The sequence below is a fragment of the Daphnia pulicaria genome, chromosome 6 (assembly GCF_021234035.1).
Source record: "Daphnia pulicaria isolate SC F1-1A chromosome 6, SC_F0-13Bv2, whole genome shotgun sequence".
NCBI lineage: Eukaryota > Metazoa > Arthropoda > Branchiopoda > Diplostraca > Daphniidae > Daphnia > Daphnia pulicaria.
This window is the reverse complement of record NC_060918.1, coordinates 23534936-23550653: the sequence shown is the minus strand read 5'-3', so window position 1 is coordinate 23550653 and position 15718 is coordinate 23534936. Positions and strand designations below refer to the sequence as shown.

At 44.3% G+C, this 15718-nt stretch overlaps 3 protein-coding genes across 3 annotated transcripts; 1 reads left to right on the top strand and 2 right to left on the bottom strand.

Annotated features, from left to right (window-relative positions):
- Positions 1-27: 27 nt before the first annotated feature.
- LOC124342634 (lateral signaling target protein 2 homolog) lies at positions 28-3757 on the bottom strand. Its single transcript, XM_046795694.1, has 6 exons — positions 3306-3757; positions 3083-3229; positions 2886-3017; positions 2182-2819; positions 1700-2111; positions 28-1630 (listed from the first exon to the last, which is right to left on the bottom strand). Exons 1-6 carry the CDS (start codon positions 3339-3341, stop codon positions 968-970), a joined length of 2028 nt encoding a protein of 675 aa, XP_046651650.1. The 5' UTR covers positions 3342-3757; the 3' UTR covers positions 28-967.
- Positions 3758-4353: 596 nt separating this feature from the next.
- LOC124342217 lies at positions 4354-5016 on the top strand. The gene is made up of 3 exons (XM_046795181.1): positions 4354-4418; positions 4489-4651; positions 4731-5016. Exons 1-3 carry the CDS (start codon positions 4354-4356, stop codon positions 4860-4862), a joined length of 360 nt encoding a protein of 119 aa, XP_046651137.1. The 3' UTR covers positions 4863-5016.
- Positions 5017-7737: 2721 nt separating this feature from the next.
- On the bottom strand, positions 7738-15153 carry LOC124342699 (T-cell leukemia homeobox protein 1-like). Its single transcript, XM_046795817.1, has 4 exons — positions 14023-15153; positions 13052-13143; positions 12707-12840; positions 7738-8147 (listed from the first exon to the last, which is right to left on the bottom strand). Exons 1-4 carry the CDS (start codon positions 14873-14875, stop codon positions 7793-7795), a joined length of 1434 nt encoding a protein of 477 aa, XP_046651773.1. The 5' UTR covers positions 14876-15153; the 3' UTR covers positions 7738-7792.
- Between the last annotated feature and the right edge of the window lie 565 nt (positions 15154-15718).

The window sequence follows — 15718 nt, the reverse complement described above, 5'->3', positions numbered from 1 at the left end:
TTCTGGCAATAGCTTGAAATGGTCATGTCGTGATCGGAAACAACAATTTTATTATTGCGTAGCTATCATAAAGAAGGAGAATATATAATATAACAGGTCAGCAGTGTGTCCAGCAAGAAAGTGGTATTAAATCGAATACCAATTGAGGGGAGGGAGAATGGATTGAATATACAATTACACATTCGTCGCATAATCCTTGTGGATATTTTGACGATCAAAACAAGATGTTTTGGGCCGATTATCAAGTGACATTGGTATAAAGGATGGGGGGGGGGAAACTGGTAGGGAAACTGCAAAGATTGTAAGGGCAGGCTGCAGTTCGATCCAAACCTTAAACAAAATAAACCAACACCAGATTAAGTTGTTCAAATTTCTCTAATTCATTCTTCAATTTCTTCTAAATTCTTCTTTCTTCATCTTGCGGGAGGGGGGTAAAGTAAGGGAAGGGAAGAAAAATTTCATGTTTGTGGTCTCACGGAGGCCATCGATCACCAGAACTGTAGCTCCAAATTCCGGCGACGATCAAGACTATTTCGCAATCAAATAATTGCTTCAATAAGAAAGACCCAATAAAAAAAAAAAAAACAAAAAAAAAAAATGAATAATAATTGTACAGAAAAGGAACAATAGGAGCGCGCATGTGTGGTTATTGAGGGCGAGATACGCGAACTGTACAAGGCAACACGGCTTCGTCCTGTCACTAGTCACTAACCACCCGCAAGATGTAAATTTGACGATGCCGGGAGTATAATAATAATTAATAAAAGGGTTGCATGGGAAAATTGGGGAACCAAAAGAGCAGACGGGGCTTGGTTTGATATAATCTGAAGGTCAATTTGTAATTGCTTTTCGTCATCATGGTCAATGTGGTGATTCCTTTTGTAGAGAATATTGTGCGTAGTCTCCTGGAAAGTGCGACAAACGGGCAAGAGGCGGGTAGTGTAGTAATGTAGCTGTAGAATCGTTATTAGGAGAGAGAGGCCTCCGTCACGGCGAAATGTGTCACGTGGAACATGAAGCATCGATTACAGACGCGGACGGGCTTGACGTGGCCGTAGCGAGGTAAAGGGACAGCGTTAGCGCTGCACTTGCCGCAAAAGACTTTCCCACAATTTCGGCAATGATGGCGACGGCGAACGACAGTGAAAACCGATTGACAGGACATGCAGTGTGGCGCCGACTCGTCGGGAATCCAGGCCGGTGGCGTCGAAAGCTGCCCGTCAAGTGGGAATGTGCTGCTGGGGCTGCCCGAGTACGGAGCTACTGTAGTGGCCCGATGCATAGTCAATGGAGGCGTTCCATCCGACGTCTGACTCAGACTGGACGGTGGCGTTTGATCCAGCGAATCCGTTTCGGCGTGATCCGGTTGAAGCAGCCCACTGTCATCGTCGTCGACAGGTGACCCGTCTGGCGACGGTGTCGATTGGCTAAGGCGGAAAGGCACGTTGCTCGGTAGCGAGCTTCGTCTCTCCTCTTCGGACGTCTCCTGCTGGAACTGCTGGCCAGGGAATGTCAAGAATGAGCTGTTGTTGACGTACCAGGCGTCATCCAGCAATGACGCCGAATTGCCGCTGTCCACCTCCTCTTCTCCTTCTTCAGCTTCTTCCACTGGCTCCTCCTCCTCTTCCGTCTGCATGAAAAATGCACAAGTTTATGATTAAACTGTAAACAACAAGCGGGCTAGTAATGTTATTCTGACCGGGGAGGCGTTAATTAGAAAAACAGCCTTGAGAATGGCGCGTAGATCTGATGCGAAGTTGGTCTGCAGCTGATCCGCCACGCCAGAAATGCAGACAAAGAGTCTGTGGATCAAGTCTTCGCTGCTTTTAAATCGGCCACGAATTTGATTCCGTGAAGCAATTTCAGCCGCTTGCAGGGCCAGCGCTATTTCTTCGTCATCTTGACACTCGGAGGCGGCGGACGTGACAGAGGAGCTGTCGCTATTCGTACCGCATGCTGACGACGTCGTACTAGAACACGAGCTGGTATCGCCTTCGTCATTGGTCCTTCGCTCAACTGTGTGACCAGTCCGACCTTGGTCTGCGTTGGCCACTTCCGCGGGAGCCGCGTTACTACTGCTGTTATTCTTTTGTGACAGCTTTCCTGCCACTCTGAATGATGAACGACAATGTTGTCTATTAAGGGGAAAACAAGAACGAAAACAAAATGCAATTGATTTACCTCTGAGTGGTTGGGTAATCCTGATGAAACTTTGTTATGTACTCATCCGCCTTGCACATGGGGTAAGTGCCAGATGAGTCCGACGTCGGAGTTGGGTCCGTGGAACAAAGAGCCTTTTCGAGGAGCTGCAGTTCTTGGCTAGTTAGGGTCCACAGCAGATCGCGAATTTTACACAGTAGATTACGGAAAGGTCGGAAGAGTTCTGACAGCTGCCTTTGAAGATTGAGTGGTCCGTCAGGAAGAACGAGAAGACCACAAACGATGGCAAGCCGCGGGATAGTGAACATAAGCGCGGGATCACAGGCGTCTACCAAGTCTTGGGACAAAAGTCCCAGACTCAAGGCACGTTGTAACGTCTCAGAGAACAGGACAATGATGTCCTGCTGGTGGTTGTACTCGAGCGCTGTTTTTACTGGAACCATAGCGCTGACATAACTCAGCTCGAATTCGGCAAAGAGCCTATCGAACAAGCACAGGCTTTCGCGTAGCTTGTCGGGAAACTCCATCGAGTTACGGAGGCACTGCTCACGTAGTTGTTCCCGCACCGTCTCCAGCGATTTGGCCAACGCTTTCGCCAAAGGACGCATCACTGCACTTTCCGTTTCTCTATTTAAAATACTTGAACCAGCTGCCAGGCACTGTAAGACAAAAAGAAAAAAATGTGATGAGCATGAATTAAGGAGACTAAAACATCAACAGCCAACCTCAGCACCGAACCATAACTGTCCAGCTAGGTTCTCTTGCAAAACATCATCAGGAAACTTGGATCTGAAATCCCTGCATGCTCTGTCGATGGGCATCACTTCGTCCATCAACTGACTGCATATTGTCAGCACCTGAAAACGATGACCAAGGTGAAAAATCAATTTCACAATTTTCAAGGCTACAAAATTTATCATACCTTGTCCTGGCACTGCCTTAGCTGATAAACAAGAGATGCACAACGTTCTGGGTCTTTCCTTCCATCGAAACTGTCCAATTCAGTGGCCACTGCATTAAGCTCCTCATCTGCATAGTAAAACTGGGCCAGCAAAGATGTATCATGTTTCTATTGGGAAATGGAAAAGAAATGGCCACATTAAAAACAGGTCTTGGTTGGTGGACAAAATCCTAGATTGAAGAACCTTCGGTTTGTAGAGCCACTTTCGGAGTGAATTCATTTTTATACAGACACAATCTCGTGGGGAACACTCACACTCAACTCCCTCCTTCTGTGCGAGGGGTTGATTTCTGGGTTTGGTACAAATTCACCAGCTCACAGCACTACAGCTCTCATTCTCACGACCAAAAACAGAGAGAAACAAGGAGAAACAGACGGACGCAACTAATCATGACGGCGATTCGCTTTCTCTTGTAGAAAACGTCAACCTGTCTGAGTCATCCTCCCTCAAAAACACTGCTCTTATCACTCTCTTGCACTTTGCTCTGTCGTCGGGATTCGACACAAAGAAAGATTACCGATATTCGAGAGGCGAAAATTTAGAACACCTTGGAGGCCACTGGTAAATAAAAAGAAAAGGTTTTCAATGCCAAAGAGAGAAAGAAGTGGGCATTGCAACACACACACACAATTCTCTCATGCAATAGTCCTTCGGCGATTATTCGCTAGGTGGCTAAACCACCTAGTTCAATATGTTGCCGCTAGATGTCTTTTCTTAACTAAAAGAATCGCCGCTTTCTTTTTTAAAAAACTAGTCCGTACGTGTTTAGGTGGAAATTGGAGATTCAAATGCCAATCACCACAATATGTGCATATACCATCAATCTTTCAATCTAATCAAGTAAAGTTTGACGACTTTATTCCCCTTCAAGTTCTGATCCCAAAGCTATCAATGGACAACTGATTTTCTATCAACCCTCAGGAAATTGAATCAACGTCCCAGGTGGAGACTAGCCACTTGATATACTATGTACACAGTAGAGAGACGTTGGTTTAAAATTAGCCACCAACCACAAGGAGCTGGACGAAATCTCGAGAACTCGTGTCAGGCTGAACTTGTGTCAACCAAAACTTTTCGAGTCAAGATCGCCGACTGAATATCAATCAAAAACACAATCTTGAGGGTGTTTGGACGGTATATATAAAGCCCAACGACGATAGAGTGGAACAAGCCACAACATCACTCGATGTTCATCAATCAGTACGTTCGGTACCCTTCTTCTTCTTTTGCCATGGCCGTCCGTTTGTATTTCGTCCTGCTCCTAGTCGTCGTGTCCGCCATGGCCCAGACATTTCAGTTGAGTTCCATTCGATTTCACTTTGTTCACAAATAATTCATTTCGTCCGATCTGATTGCCCGAGTGCAGGTACAGCAGAGGCTGGACTAACGGTCGCAAACGTTCCGATCCTTCTTTCGTCCAGCAGCAGCAGCAATGGATCCAGCGCAACGGACACCCCATCGTCGTCCCTGCAGAATTCAGGAGCAATTCCTTCGAGGATTGGAGCCGTTACAGAATCAACAGCGAAAAGGTATTTCTTAGTGTTCTTGCGTCACTTTTTCAAGTAGGGATTTCATGCTCATTTCGGTTGGTTGCCATGACGACAACAGGTGAACGAGGACGGAGATTCTTGGCTGGTCCACGTTAGCCATTGCGCCAAATTGGCCACGTCGCTGGGCTCCGTCTTGAAGAACAAGGACGCCAAATCCGACGAGAACCCACTCATTGACGTTATTCATTAAGGTTATATTTATAGATATAATATTTTGTGTGTGTGTGAAAAAAAAAAATTCATCCTCGTTCAATTGAAATGCCCACACGACAAAATTGCGTGTCTACGACCCCGTCAGCGGACATATTATAAAGAGGGTGGAATTATTATTATCTCAAGATGGACAAACAAAATAAATAAATAAACGAAAAATAAAACTGAAGACTAGACACTGTCATCTCTCTCTCTAATTCAGATGCCGACGTCAAACGGCCTCGTCTGTTTGTACACACGTAAATAATAATGTTGATCGGCCAACAAACACGAGTCACGCTATAATCAAATTCAAAAAACATTATATAACTCGATGGTTGACGAAGAAGAAAAAGTTTGGCCCTTTGTCGACCCCGGGAAAAAAAAGAAAAAAATTACGAATTTGAAGTCGTTTATGACAGGACACTGAAATGATGAGAGCAGCAGCGGGAAAAAAATAAAAATAAAGAAAAATTGAGGAATGCGATTTGGTCCGACGCGCTGCGCTGCGCGGCCGTCGTCGTCGTCCGCGCTCGCACATATTATACATTCACCGGCGAATATAACCTCCGGTTTCCAACACAAAAGTAGCGACTCTTTGTGAACAGCGCCCCTTTGATTTTCATTTTTTGGGTTCTTTCTTCTATATCCTCCTGTCTGTTTGCTGGTGTTCTCTCTCTCTTGACTTGTGCAGCTCAGTGTAACACAAGTAGCTTTTTGGCCGGGAATTCTTTTCGTCAGGGGAGGGTTTTTGGTAGTCCAGTGACAAGTGACACGCCAATGACAATAACTTTCCGTTGGGAGGGCTGCGCGGCCCTTATAGGCCCATCTGTAAACAGACGGCAGCACGCTATATACAGTGTGTGTGTGTGTACGTTGTAATTCGGTATCAATGCCGTGTCTAATAACTACATGAGGGGGGGGGGAGAATATTATTATTATACGCGTACGGTACAACACACAACGTCAACTCTCATTCAAAAGATTCAGTTCATGTTTCAAATTTCCCGGGTTAAAAAATACAAAAATACAAAAATGTTTTATAAATCGTAGAGAAAAGAAAAAGAAAAAAAGGAAACTGACACGGAATCTCTACCGCGCGGCATTCGAACGTATCGAAAATCAATAAATGGTAGTCGTAAAAAATAAGAAAAAAGAATAGAAAATAAAAAAAAGAGCCAGCCAGCAGCGCGGTCTTTGAGTGTAGAGAGACAAACTATTGGAAAATAAAAATAAAGCCGCCCCCTGTAATATAACAATGCCGAGGTATTATCAATAATGGTAATAAAAAGAAAAAGGGAAAAAAACACAAAAAAAGAAACATGGCTACCGTGTGATTTCGTCACCCGAATGCCGCCGCTGCCGCCGCCGCCGCCACGCTTCGTCCGGCCACACGGCGCAAAGAGCGCGCAACATCAATATATAAAGCGCGCATCGTTAGATATTTAAATTTTTAAAAACACATACACACATTTTTTCAAAGTCTATCAATCGGGCGGGACGACCCCGCTGCTGCTGCTGCTGCTGTTGGGTTTCCCGAATAAAATAAAACCTGATAAAAGGCCAAAAAGAATGTAGTAATTCAGCTGTCTTGAAGCTATTTGAAGATCGGAGAAGAAGAAGAAGAAAGTTTCTCAACTTCTCGCGGGCTATTTGGCTCGTTTGTGTGAAAGGAATTGAACGCCGCGCCGCGACTCTCTCAGCGCATAGCGCAGGGCCAAACGACGACATGCACACACACACACAACAGAAACAGCACAGAGACGATAAAGAGAGAGAGATGAGGCTATTGCTATTGTTGTTGTACTATTATTCCGTCTTTAACTGCAGGGCTTTTTCTCATCGTTTTTCTGTTCAAACCGTTACATCTTTTTGGTGTCCTGCCGCCGCTGCATAACTATAAGAAAAATATCAGAAAATACTAGATAGACCACTTAGCAGCTCTGGATGATTGACCCTCATGAAGTGTAAAGGAACTACTATATAATACATGTTTTTCCCTTTTCGCTTCCATTTTCTCTTGGGGTTTTTTTTTTCGGATGTGTTGGGCGCGGGGGAGGTTGTCCACACTTCTTTTCCGACACCTAAAAATATATATCTAAGAATGTACTATTATAAGAGAAGGTGTCAGTTTTTATATGCCGACCACCCTCTCGCCGGATTTTCGAAATCAACCGGATCGTGGACATTGAGGACGAAGGCTGACGATTTTTGTTTTTTGTTTTTTGTTTTTATTGTTATTCTGATTGTTATTGTTGGTTAAGGTGTCGATAATTGAGGTCGCGGGAAATAAACACACACGGACAATTTCACAGACACACGGAGAGAATCACATGCACACAGATATATTTTGGAAAAGTAAAAGGAGGGAGCAACAGCAGCAGCAGATGGAAAGTTGCCTTTTTATTTCATGGATGGGATCGAAAAAAATAATAATTTGGTTGCGAATTGGAAATGAAACGATTTTGGTCTTTCTAACGCAATTTAGCTCTTCATCATCATCTCCAGGTGGGTTATTTAAAACATCGGTCGGGAAGCCCAACAGGTCGAAAGCTACACATCGTCCAACCACACATACACACGCATACACACACAAAAGGGGGGGGGGGAAGAAACAAACAACATATTGACATTTATTTACAAATAAATTCAAAAAGACGAAACAAAAAACCGAAAAAATTCTGTTTTGTTTAAATTTTTGAAAAACTGAGATTACAGAAATAGAGAAAAGTGTGAACATTATATTGTGCGAAAAGCGTGTGAACATTGAAAACCCAAAAATGTTTCGTTTATTTTTTATTTTATTTTGTGAACTGAAATTTTTCGAGAAAACTAAATTTTTTTGGGCGCCAAAATTTGATTTGGATAACAACAAAAAAAGAATCGAGTGGAGATTTGAAACTATTATGAATTGGTTTTGATCAAAAATCAATGGTGATGGTGATGATATACAGGTGAGGATCTGTTGCCAGGATCCGATGACGCAGATTCCGCCCACGGTTGCAAACTTTGCAGGGCGTTGAGTGAAGTGGCGGTGGGACTGCCGCGCAAATCCGGTTGTTGCTGCCTGTTGTTGTTGTTGTTGCTGCTGCCGTGGACCTGAGTGGATGCTGGAGGTGACGTATCGTGGTGTTGCATAGACGATGACGACCGCTGGGCAGCAGAAGTGGGGGCTCCTGACGTCACCGGATAGAGCGTCTTTGTCATGGCTTCCGCCTGGATGGATAACATCAATCGATTGGCCGCCTGGCGCTCAGCTTCTCTTTCCTCGGCCGTCTGGCGCCTGTGTAATAATTTAAAAAAAAAAAAAAAAAAATTAAATATTGACACGTTTTATTTTATGATTTCATTTGTTTTTTGTTTTGTTTTTTCAAATCAATCATTTCCCGCCGGAGGAGGAGCTCAACCCATTTTTGAAAGGCCAGCAACAGCGGCTAGTTGAACTTAAATAATCACAGGGTCTAAGCGACATCAGCTGAGGCTCCGCTCTCCTCGTTGTGTCGCCAGCTGATGGATGTGTAACACGAACTGGTCCAACACCCACCCACCACCACCACCGAAAGGTTAAAGAGCCCCCATCCAGAAGGAATATAGAAGCCAAAATCCAGCAGGGGGTGACGAAACGGGTCACACAACAGTCGAGGAATTCGTGTTGTATTCATCCACCCAAAAAGAAGAAAGAGAAGCGCGCTCGGCTTGTGTGTATGCGCATTCATTTGCATAAAAGGGTTATAATCGGATTAATTTGCATAATTTCAGGTCGTCTCGTTAAAAGACATCGAGAGCGTTTTTCCTGACCGGTCGCCACTCGCTCTTGCCCATCAGTCTGCAGGAGCAGTCAGCAGCTCTTTTATTACATCAAATTAATGACCTAACTGAAAAGTTGAACAACACACCAAAAACACACAGCTATAGCTAGCTGAGTATAATATACAGAGAGAAGAGGAGCTGTTAAGAAACTGTTAAGAAAGGAACCTTTTTCCTCTGCTTTTTTCTAAGAGCTGCTGGAGGGAGTTTTGGGTTTTCTGTGAACTGCTGGACTGACTGGTTGGTTTGTGTGCTGCCCTGCTGGGCCAGCACAGCACTCTTAAGCTGGCGTCTCATACCAAACTCGGTAGCCTAATGGCTTGTTACCATCAAGAGCTATCAAACGGAGGACGAGGGGGGGGGGGCAGCAGCAGCAGCAGCAGCAGCTCTTATATAGATGCATTTCATTGTGTCGAGACCGAGACAGAGAGAGAGTGAACGGCAATCAATCAGACGGACGACAGCAGCAACAGCAACAGCAACCGAGGCATTTCACGTCATATCGCTTACTGGATATTTCACTTTATCGATAAGCTGCGCATAACATTCCTTCGTTCCTCCAGCGGCGCTGCTGTCCTATTCACCCCATTTCTCTCTTTTTAAAATAAATAAATAACCCAAAAAATTGGAAAATCATTTCGTTTTTTTCAGGGCCGAATAATAATAATCGACAAATCAAAAACATTTATAATGCAAAACTATACAAGTTTAGATGAAATATAACTAGTTCTCTCTTGTTTAAAAAGTGGGTTGGAAACTTGAGTTTAACCAGTTGCTGGGGTCATTAAGTGACCGACAAGCAATCCATTAGCGATTGTTTCCCCCCCCCCCCCCCCCGTCCTCTGGAATGATATACCTAAACTGATTGGCCCTCGGTGAAAAAATAAATAACAGACAAAACAAAGAACAACCGTTGTCTGTGTGTGTGTGTATATATCGTCCCTTTTTCGGTTTTATATATTTTACTTTCACCGCTGATTAGATTTTCTGCTGTATTTTCTAGACTGGATAACCCCATTCAACCCCATTTTGAAAAGAAGCAGCGCTTGTATACTTGTGATGTGTAAATGTTATCAAATAATAAGTGCGTACAAAGGTGTAGTCTTCAGGTGTATAAATAGTTTGTCTAGCTTGAGGAGTCTTCCAAATTACACAAGTGTACAGTTGTTTGGGTGTGTAGGTTAACGAGTCGGAGAAATAAAGAAAAAGGGCCGACAATAACGGGTGGGTCTTTCGTGTTTCGACTTCTGTCTATACTCGTGAAAACCCCGAAATTAAATAAATTTCCACAAAGAAAGAAGAAAAGAGAGACGATGGTTTTGAGAGTATAGAGAGCCCATCTTTATTTACGTATTTATGTATATACACACCGCGCCTGGAAGAAAAAGACGAAAGAGAATGTGTCGGTGTCTCTCTCTCTGAACAGGAGAGCTTTTATTTTCAAAAGTGGCGCCATTAAAAAAAGCCGGTTCGTCCAGCAAACGCCACACACAGCGCTAATTCTCGACCTTCTCTTTTGATTTTATTTCTTTGCGTTCGGCGTGACATATTATATCAAAAAGACAATAGAGCGGGAAATTTAAAAAGAAAAGGCAAACCGCGCAAAATAATTGGGACAAATATTTGTTGGGCGATTATCAGAAAATAAATCAGAAAACGATTCAAACTTTTGAAAAGTCGATGGCTATTGGGAAGAAAGGTGGAGCGCCCTTAATGGGGCCCCACCTTATCTCGGCTTCCACTAAAAAAAAGTTTAGAGCCCAAGGTTTTGAAGCAGCCTGGTCTCCAATGTATCACACACAATCTCCTACAGAGAGCTAGCCGATCCACTTAACAATTTTCTTCTTCTTCCAGAGAGAAAGAGAGAGAAAACAAAACAAGTTAATTGATTGTTGCGCGCGCGCGCGAGCGCAATCCCACCGTTTAGAAAAATTTAAAATGAAGAAAAAAAGGCAAAATGGACGACGACGAGACTCTTCTTCTTCTTCTTCTTTCAACTCCGATAAGAAGTGGAGGCCATCAGCAGAGAGGAGCAGGTTTCCGTGTCTCTCCCACCGACTGATGGATGTCCTGTTGGAGAGACACGGCGACCACGACGGTCGCCCCACTCTTGAGTATATCAAACAGCGCAATAAGACGCTCTCTCATACAAAAATAGTATAGACGAGAAAAGAAAAAGAAAAACCATAGCTTCTTCTTTTCGGCTGATGGTTTAGTTTTTTAGAGTTTTCAAATAGCCCGCGCTTTTTTTTTTTTATCGTGTGGACCCGCAACATGCTCTTTCGATTAAGGACCTTTTTTTTTAACTAAAACAAACTGAAATTGAGACCGTTCGTACTGGTATATACCCACAGAAAAAATAAAAAACAAGTTTGTGTTTAGATTTTGAGCCACAAATCAAAATGAAATTTCAGATGGTTGAAATTTACATAGGCGACAGTAGCGCGACTATAATAGAAGACGCATGACATATGGACTTATTCGATTGATGGATCGGGTTAGATTAGGCTCCCATTTAATACGTCGCCGGACAAGTCATGGCGCATTAGCTATACTTGTGTGCTATGACGTAACATCAAGAAACTCCGCTGTTCAAAATATCAAGGGGGAATAACGCTCAAGGACATGACCAATAATCAATAAATAACCAGTCGTGAATCAATCGGAATTTCTTTCGTGAGTATTATAATATCCCCTCTCACACGACCCATGTTTTCTGCGATTGAATTTGCGGCTCTGTTGATGGAATAAATGATTCGCATTCAGAAACAAAAAACCTGTTCTCTTCTTCCCTTTTTGAATATTATATCGCCACCATTTTTAAAAGCGGCTGGCCAATATCAAATATATAATGGCGCAACGACAAATAAAAGTCCTTTTATTTTAAAAAGTCGCCATTCAAATTTGGAAAATAAAGTGATGATGATTTACGCCGTTTAGATTCTCATCTTTACATTACAATCTCAAACGGAAAAAAAATGTATTTCTTTTATTTTGTTTTTAAACCATTTTGGTTTAGCTGGAAGAACCTGCTCTGGGAGGTGGCGCCCACCATCCTGGGTGGGTTTTTTTTTGCGGCCGGCGCCAACGACTAGCGACAGACAAATGGGCCCACTCAAACAATTTGAAAAATAAAAAAGACACACGAGAGAAGAAGAAGAGGGGAAAGAAGACTATAGTACACACGACGGCGCGGCAGCCAAAGAAGACGAAGAAATAAAAACGTCTGGATGAACTTGGCGCCCTTTGCAAATGATCGTCGTCGTTCCCGTAATCAGCCGTGAACAATTAAGACAATCCCGCGTCGACAGATAATGCGACTCTCGATCAGCACGACAAACCAGCCGAGAGAATATAATATCTAACAAAAATAATAATAAGAAGAAACTTTTGTTTGTTTCGACGACGACGACGACGCCATGCACGTAGATATACACACTGCTGTATATATTGCCTTGGGCTCCCCCCCCCCCTCCCTCCTCGTTCGTTATCTGATTGGCACGTCGGCGGTGAATAATGTAGACGGCCATTTTGAATGACAATCAGGCACTTGGTGAAATACAAATGCAATAGCTGCAGCTGAAAGTGCTCGTGTAAAGCTGATGTTTTTTTTAAATGGCGCGCCAGCCATTTTCAGCGGGACAACAGGAGGAGGGGGGAATGTTGCCGATAGGAAATAAAACAAAACAAACTCTCTTCCATCCCATCCGTTTGTTTTGTTTAAAAAAAAAATACGTTTGAAAACAACAGAGCGCACTGTGTGCTCTGTGTGTCTGACTTTAAATAGGTTTTTATACACATTATTGAAACTATACACAGCAGCAGGAGCCGGAGCCGGGAGTTTTCGTATGTATAGCTTAAGGGGAGTGTCAATCAATCGTCTATTGATAATGAAGTTGCTCCTCCTTTTTGGCCGTATCCCCCCCCACCACCTTTCCCCCCTTTTTTATTTTAAATTTTAAATTGAATAAACCGCGCGTTCAGGAATTTCAGACCGGGGGATTTAGTTTTGGTAATATTATTATCATCACTGACCTCCATTTGGTGCGGCGATTTTGGAACCAGGTTTTCACCTGGGCGTCGGTCATCTTGAGCAGTTTGGCCAGGGCGGCGCGTTCGGCAGACGCCAGGTATTTCTGCTTGTGGAATCGCTTCTCCAGCTCACACACCTTTTTTTGGGTCGTAGCGTAAAAATAAATCAATGAATTATAGAACTTGGTTGGGAGAAAGACAATCAAGACTATTCAATAAAATAATAAGTCGACTATATCCATTCACCCGACGGCGAATCTAATGGGTTCTCGCGAATCGTTTCGGTGCTGCCATGTAACACCGAAAGTAATTAATCAATGATTGATCGAAAAGCAATCAACTGCTCACCTGTAAACGGGTGAATGAAGTGCGAGGTTTTTTCCTCTTGGGCGGCGTTCGCTGCTGGTACGGATGGCCGATGCGTCTGGCCAACGGAAATCCTGAAAAAGAATCAAACATTTTTAAAAATGTCATTTTACATCGACGTTACAATTATGTAAAAGGGGAGAGTCGAATAAAATTTGAAATACAAAAAAAGAGGTGTCAATAATAAAAAGTGGGACCGGCCCAGCAGAAGCGCCAATAAGTTCAAAGTGCTTTGGCCATTACTATTTCATAATATCTCTTGCAGACTCTGTGACTCTGTGACTCTAACTCTCTCGAGATGCTGGCGTATATGGATTCTGTTTATAATATTCAACATATGCATAAAGAGCAATCCACTTGCGTCGCTGGGGCGTCACGTTGAATGTCCGGATCATTCGTCATGGGCACAGCACAACCCCCCCAAGCGAGTCAAGAGAGATTTGTTATATACATTTGAAAATTATTATTCTTTTTTCAATTCCAGCAGCAGCAGCAGCAGCCCCAAATGGCCCTTGATACAATAGCTAGACAGCTACTGTATATACATGTCAAAGAGCTCGCCGTCTGTGTCTATAATACACACACGTCTATACAGCCAGCAGAGAGTCCACGTCGTAATAAACGCATCAAAGATTCCAGGGGAATAAAAAATAAAGGTGATACAAAATTTGTGAGACTCTGTTTCTCTTTTCAAATGGAAGGGGGCCTGGGCCTTTATGACGATATCATGAATAATTTAGCGTCGACTTTTATTTGATAGGTCTCTGATACTATCCTCTGCTGCTGCTGTGTGTGTGTGTGTGTCTATAGTGTCGGCGGTTGAGCGACAATTTTCGCTCGATTTATCATCCGTGTCGTGCGAAATGAAAGTTTCATTTTAGAAAATTCAAATCACGCGCGCTTTTTTAAAAAAGAATAAAAAACCCAACATTCCCCGCTATGATGATTTTTACCTGCGGCTAATCGATCCTTGAAAACAGTGGCTTCCAGTAGAGCGGCAAAGGCGTTGGGAATTCCGGCCGGATTGAGTCCGCCGCTCATGTGGTGGTGGTGGAGACTGGCCGGCGACAGCGGCGAGTGCTGAGATGACGAAGATAATCCGTGCGGAGGAGGTGGCGGGCCGCCGGGGTAACCGCCGGAAGACGCCCCGCCGCCGGAACCGGCGTTCGTTCCCGTCGATCCGGGAGTCGACGGATAGCTGAGGTAAGTGCCGGCGCTCATGTTCAACATGCTGCCGGAAGGCCCTCCGCGTTGGCTGTTGGCAAAGGCGCCGGAATTGTGGTGGTGCTGCATCAAATGCGACGGAATCATGCCGTGGTGTTGTTGGTGTTGCTGTTGCTGTTGTTGCAGGGCGTAGAGGGCGTACCAGTCGATGCCCATCGACGGATGCGGCGGATGACTAGAATAGTCGGGCATTTTCGAATCGTCCGGTCGAGATCCGGCCGATTCCTCGTCGCCGGAATCGTTGACTTTGACGTCCTCATCGTCGTCCACGTCACTCATGTCCTCGCCCATCTCATCGTCCACTTCCAGCGGCGATTCCGGCGGACTTTCTCGGCTGAGCAACAACTCAGTCGCAGCTGCTGTCACTTTCGGGTTGTTGTTGGACTTGACCGTGGCCGACGGTTTGATTTCCAGCGGATGAGCCGAGGCGGAATTGTCATTGGCCGTAGCTTTTTCCAAGAGTCTAGAAATGCTGAAACTCAATCCACTTCCGGCACTGCTGGTCGTGTTGTTGGTACGGGGTGAGGCCGAGACTGCCATCTTGTTAACAGGACAGGTCATCACCTGACTGTCCAGTGTCATTACGCAAGACTACGCCGGAATTCACTTGTGGTGTGGCACTGGATCCCACACGGATACGTTTCACTTGTTTAGAAAACGGAGTGATTGACTGATCAATATTCAATTCTTCCGGCCGGATAAAATATTTCAAAATTCTAAATGAACGAAAAACAAATAAACAAACAAAACCAACGAAACTGATTGACGGCGATGTGACTGATTGACTTGTGAATGACGGGGGAACGGTGGATGAAACGGCGACGACTTTTGTGACTTGCAGTTAGTCAGCGACTGAGTGCCAGATCGCTGTGTAATCTGCCTCTCATGTCAAGTGACTTGAACGCTCTTCGGGACCCGTTTTCCCTCCCCTCCCCTCCCCTTTCATCCCCACACACAAAGTCACGTGAGGTGGTGGGAGGAGCTTGCGGGCTGGCGCCGCCGCTCGCCATTGGTCCGCCTATTCAACTGCCATTGGTCCTTTTTAGAAAAATAAAAAACGAAATAGAAGAAAAGAAGGGCAAAGCCCAAAAGTGAGTGAGGGTGGGGAGGAAGGGATGCGGATTGAATTTTCTTTTTATTTCTTCCGCTTTTTTCCTTCGTCTGCCAAGCGAGTCCATTATATTCCGTTTTATCTTCTTTTCTCTTTCCCTACCATTTTCCGTTTGTAATTTTTCCGTCTTTTTTCAGGTTGTTGTTTTTGAAATATATGTAAGGCGCGCGGTTTTCACGCTAATACACGCAAAGGTAATACGCGCTGGCGCTATACACTGCAGCAGTGCACATACTACATTACCGCCGCCCGGATGACTTAATTGGATTGTTGCCTCCGCGCTCCGGTTTTTCTTTCTACTTTTTCCCCCCCGT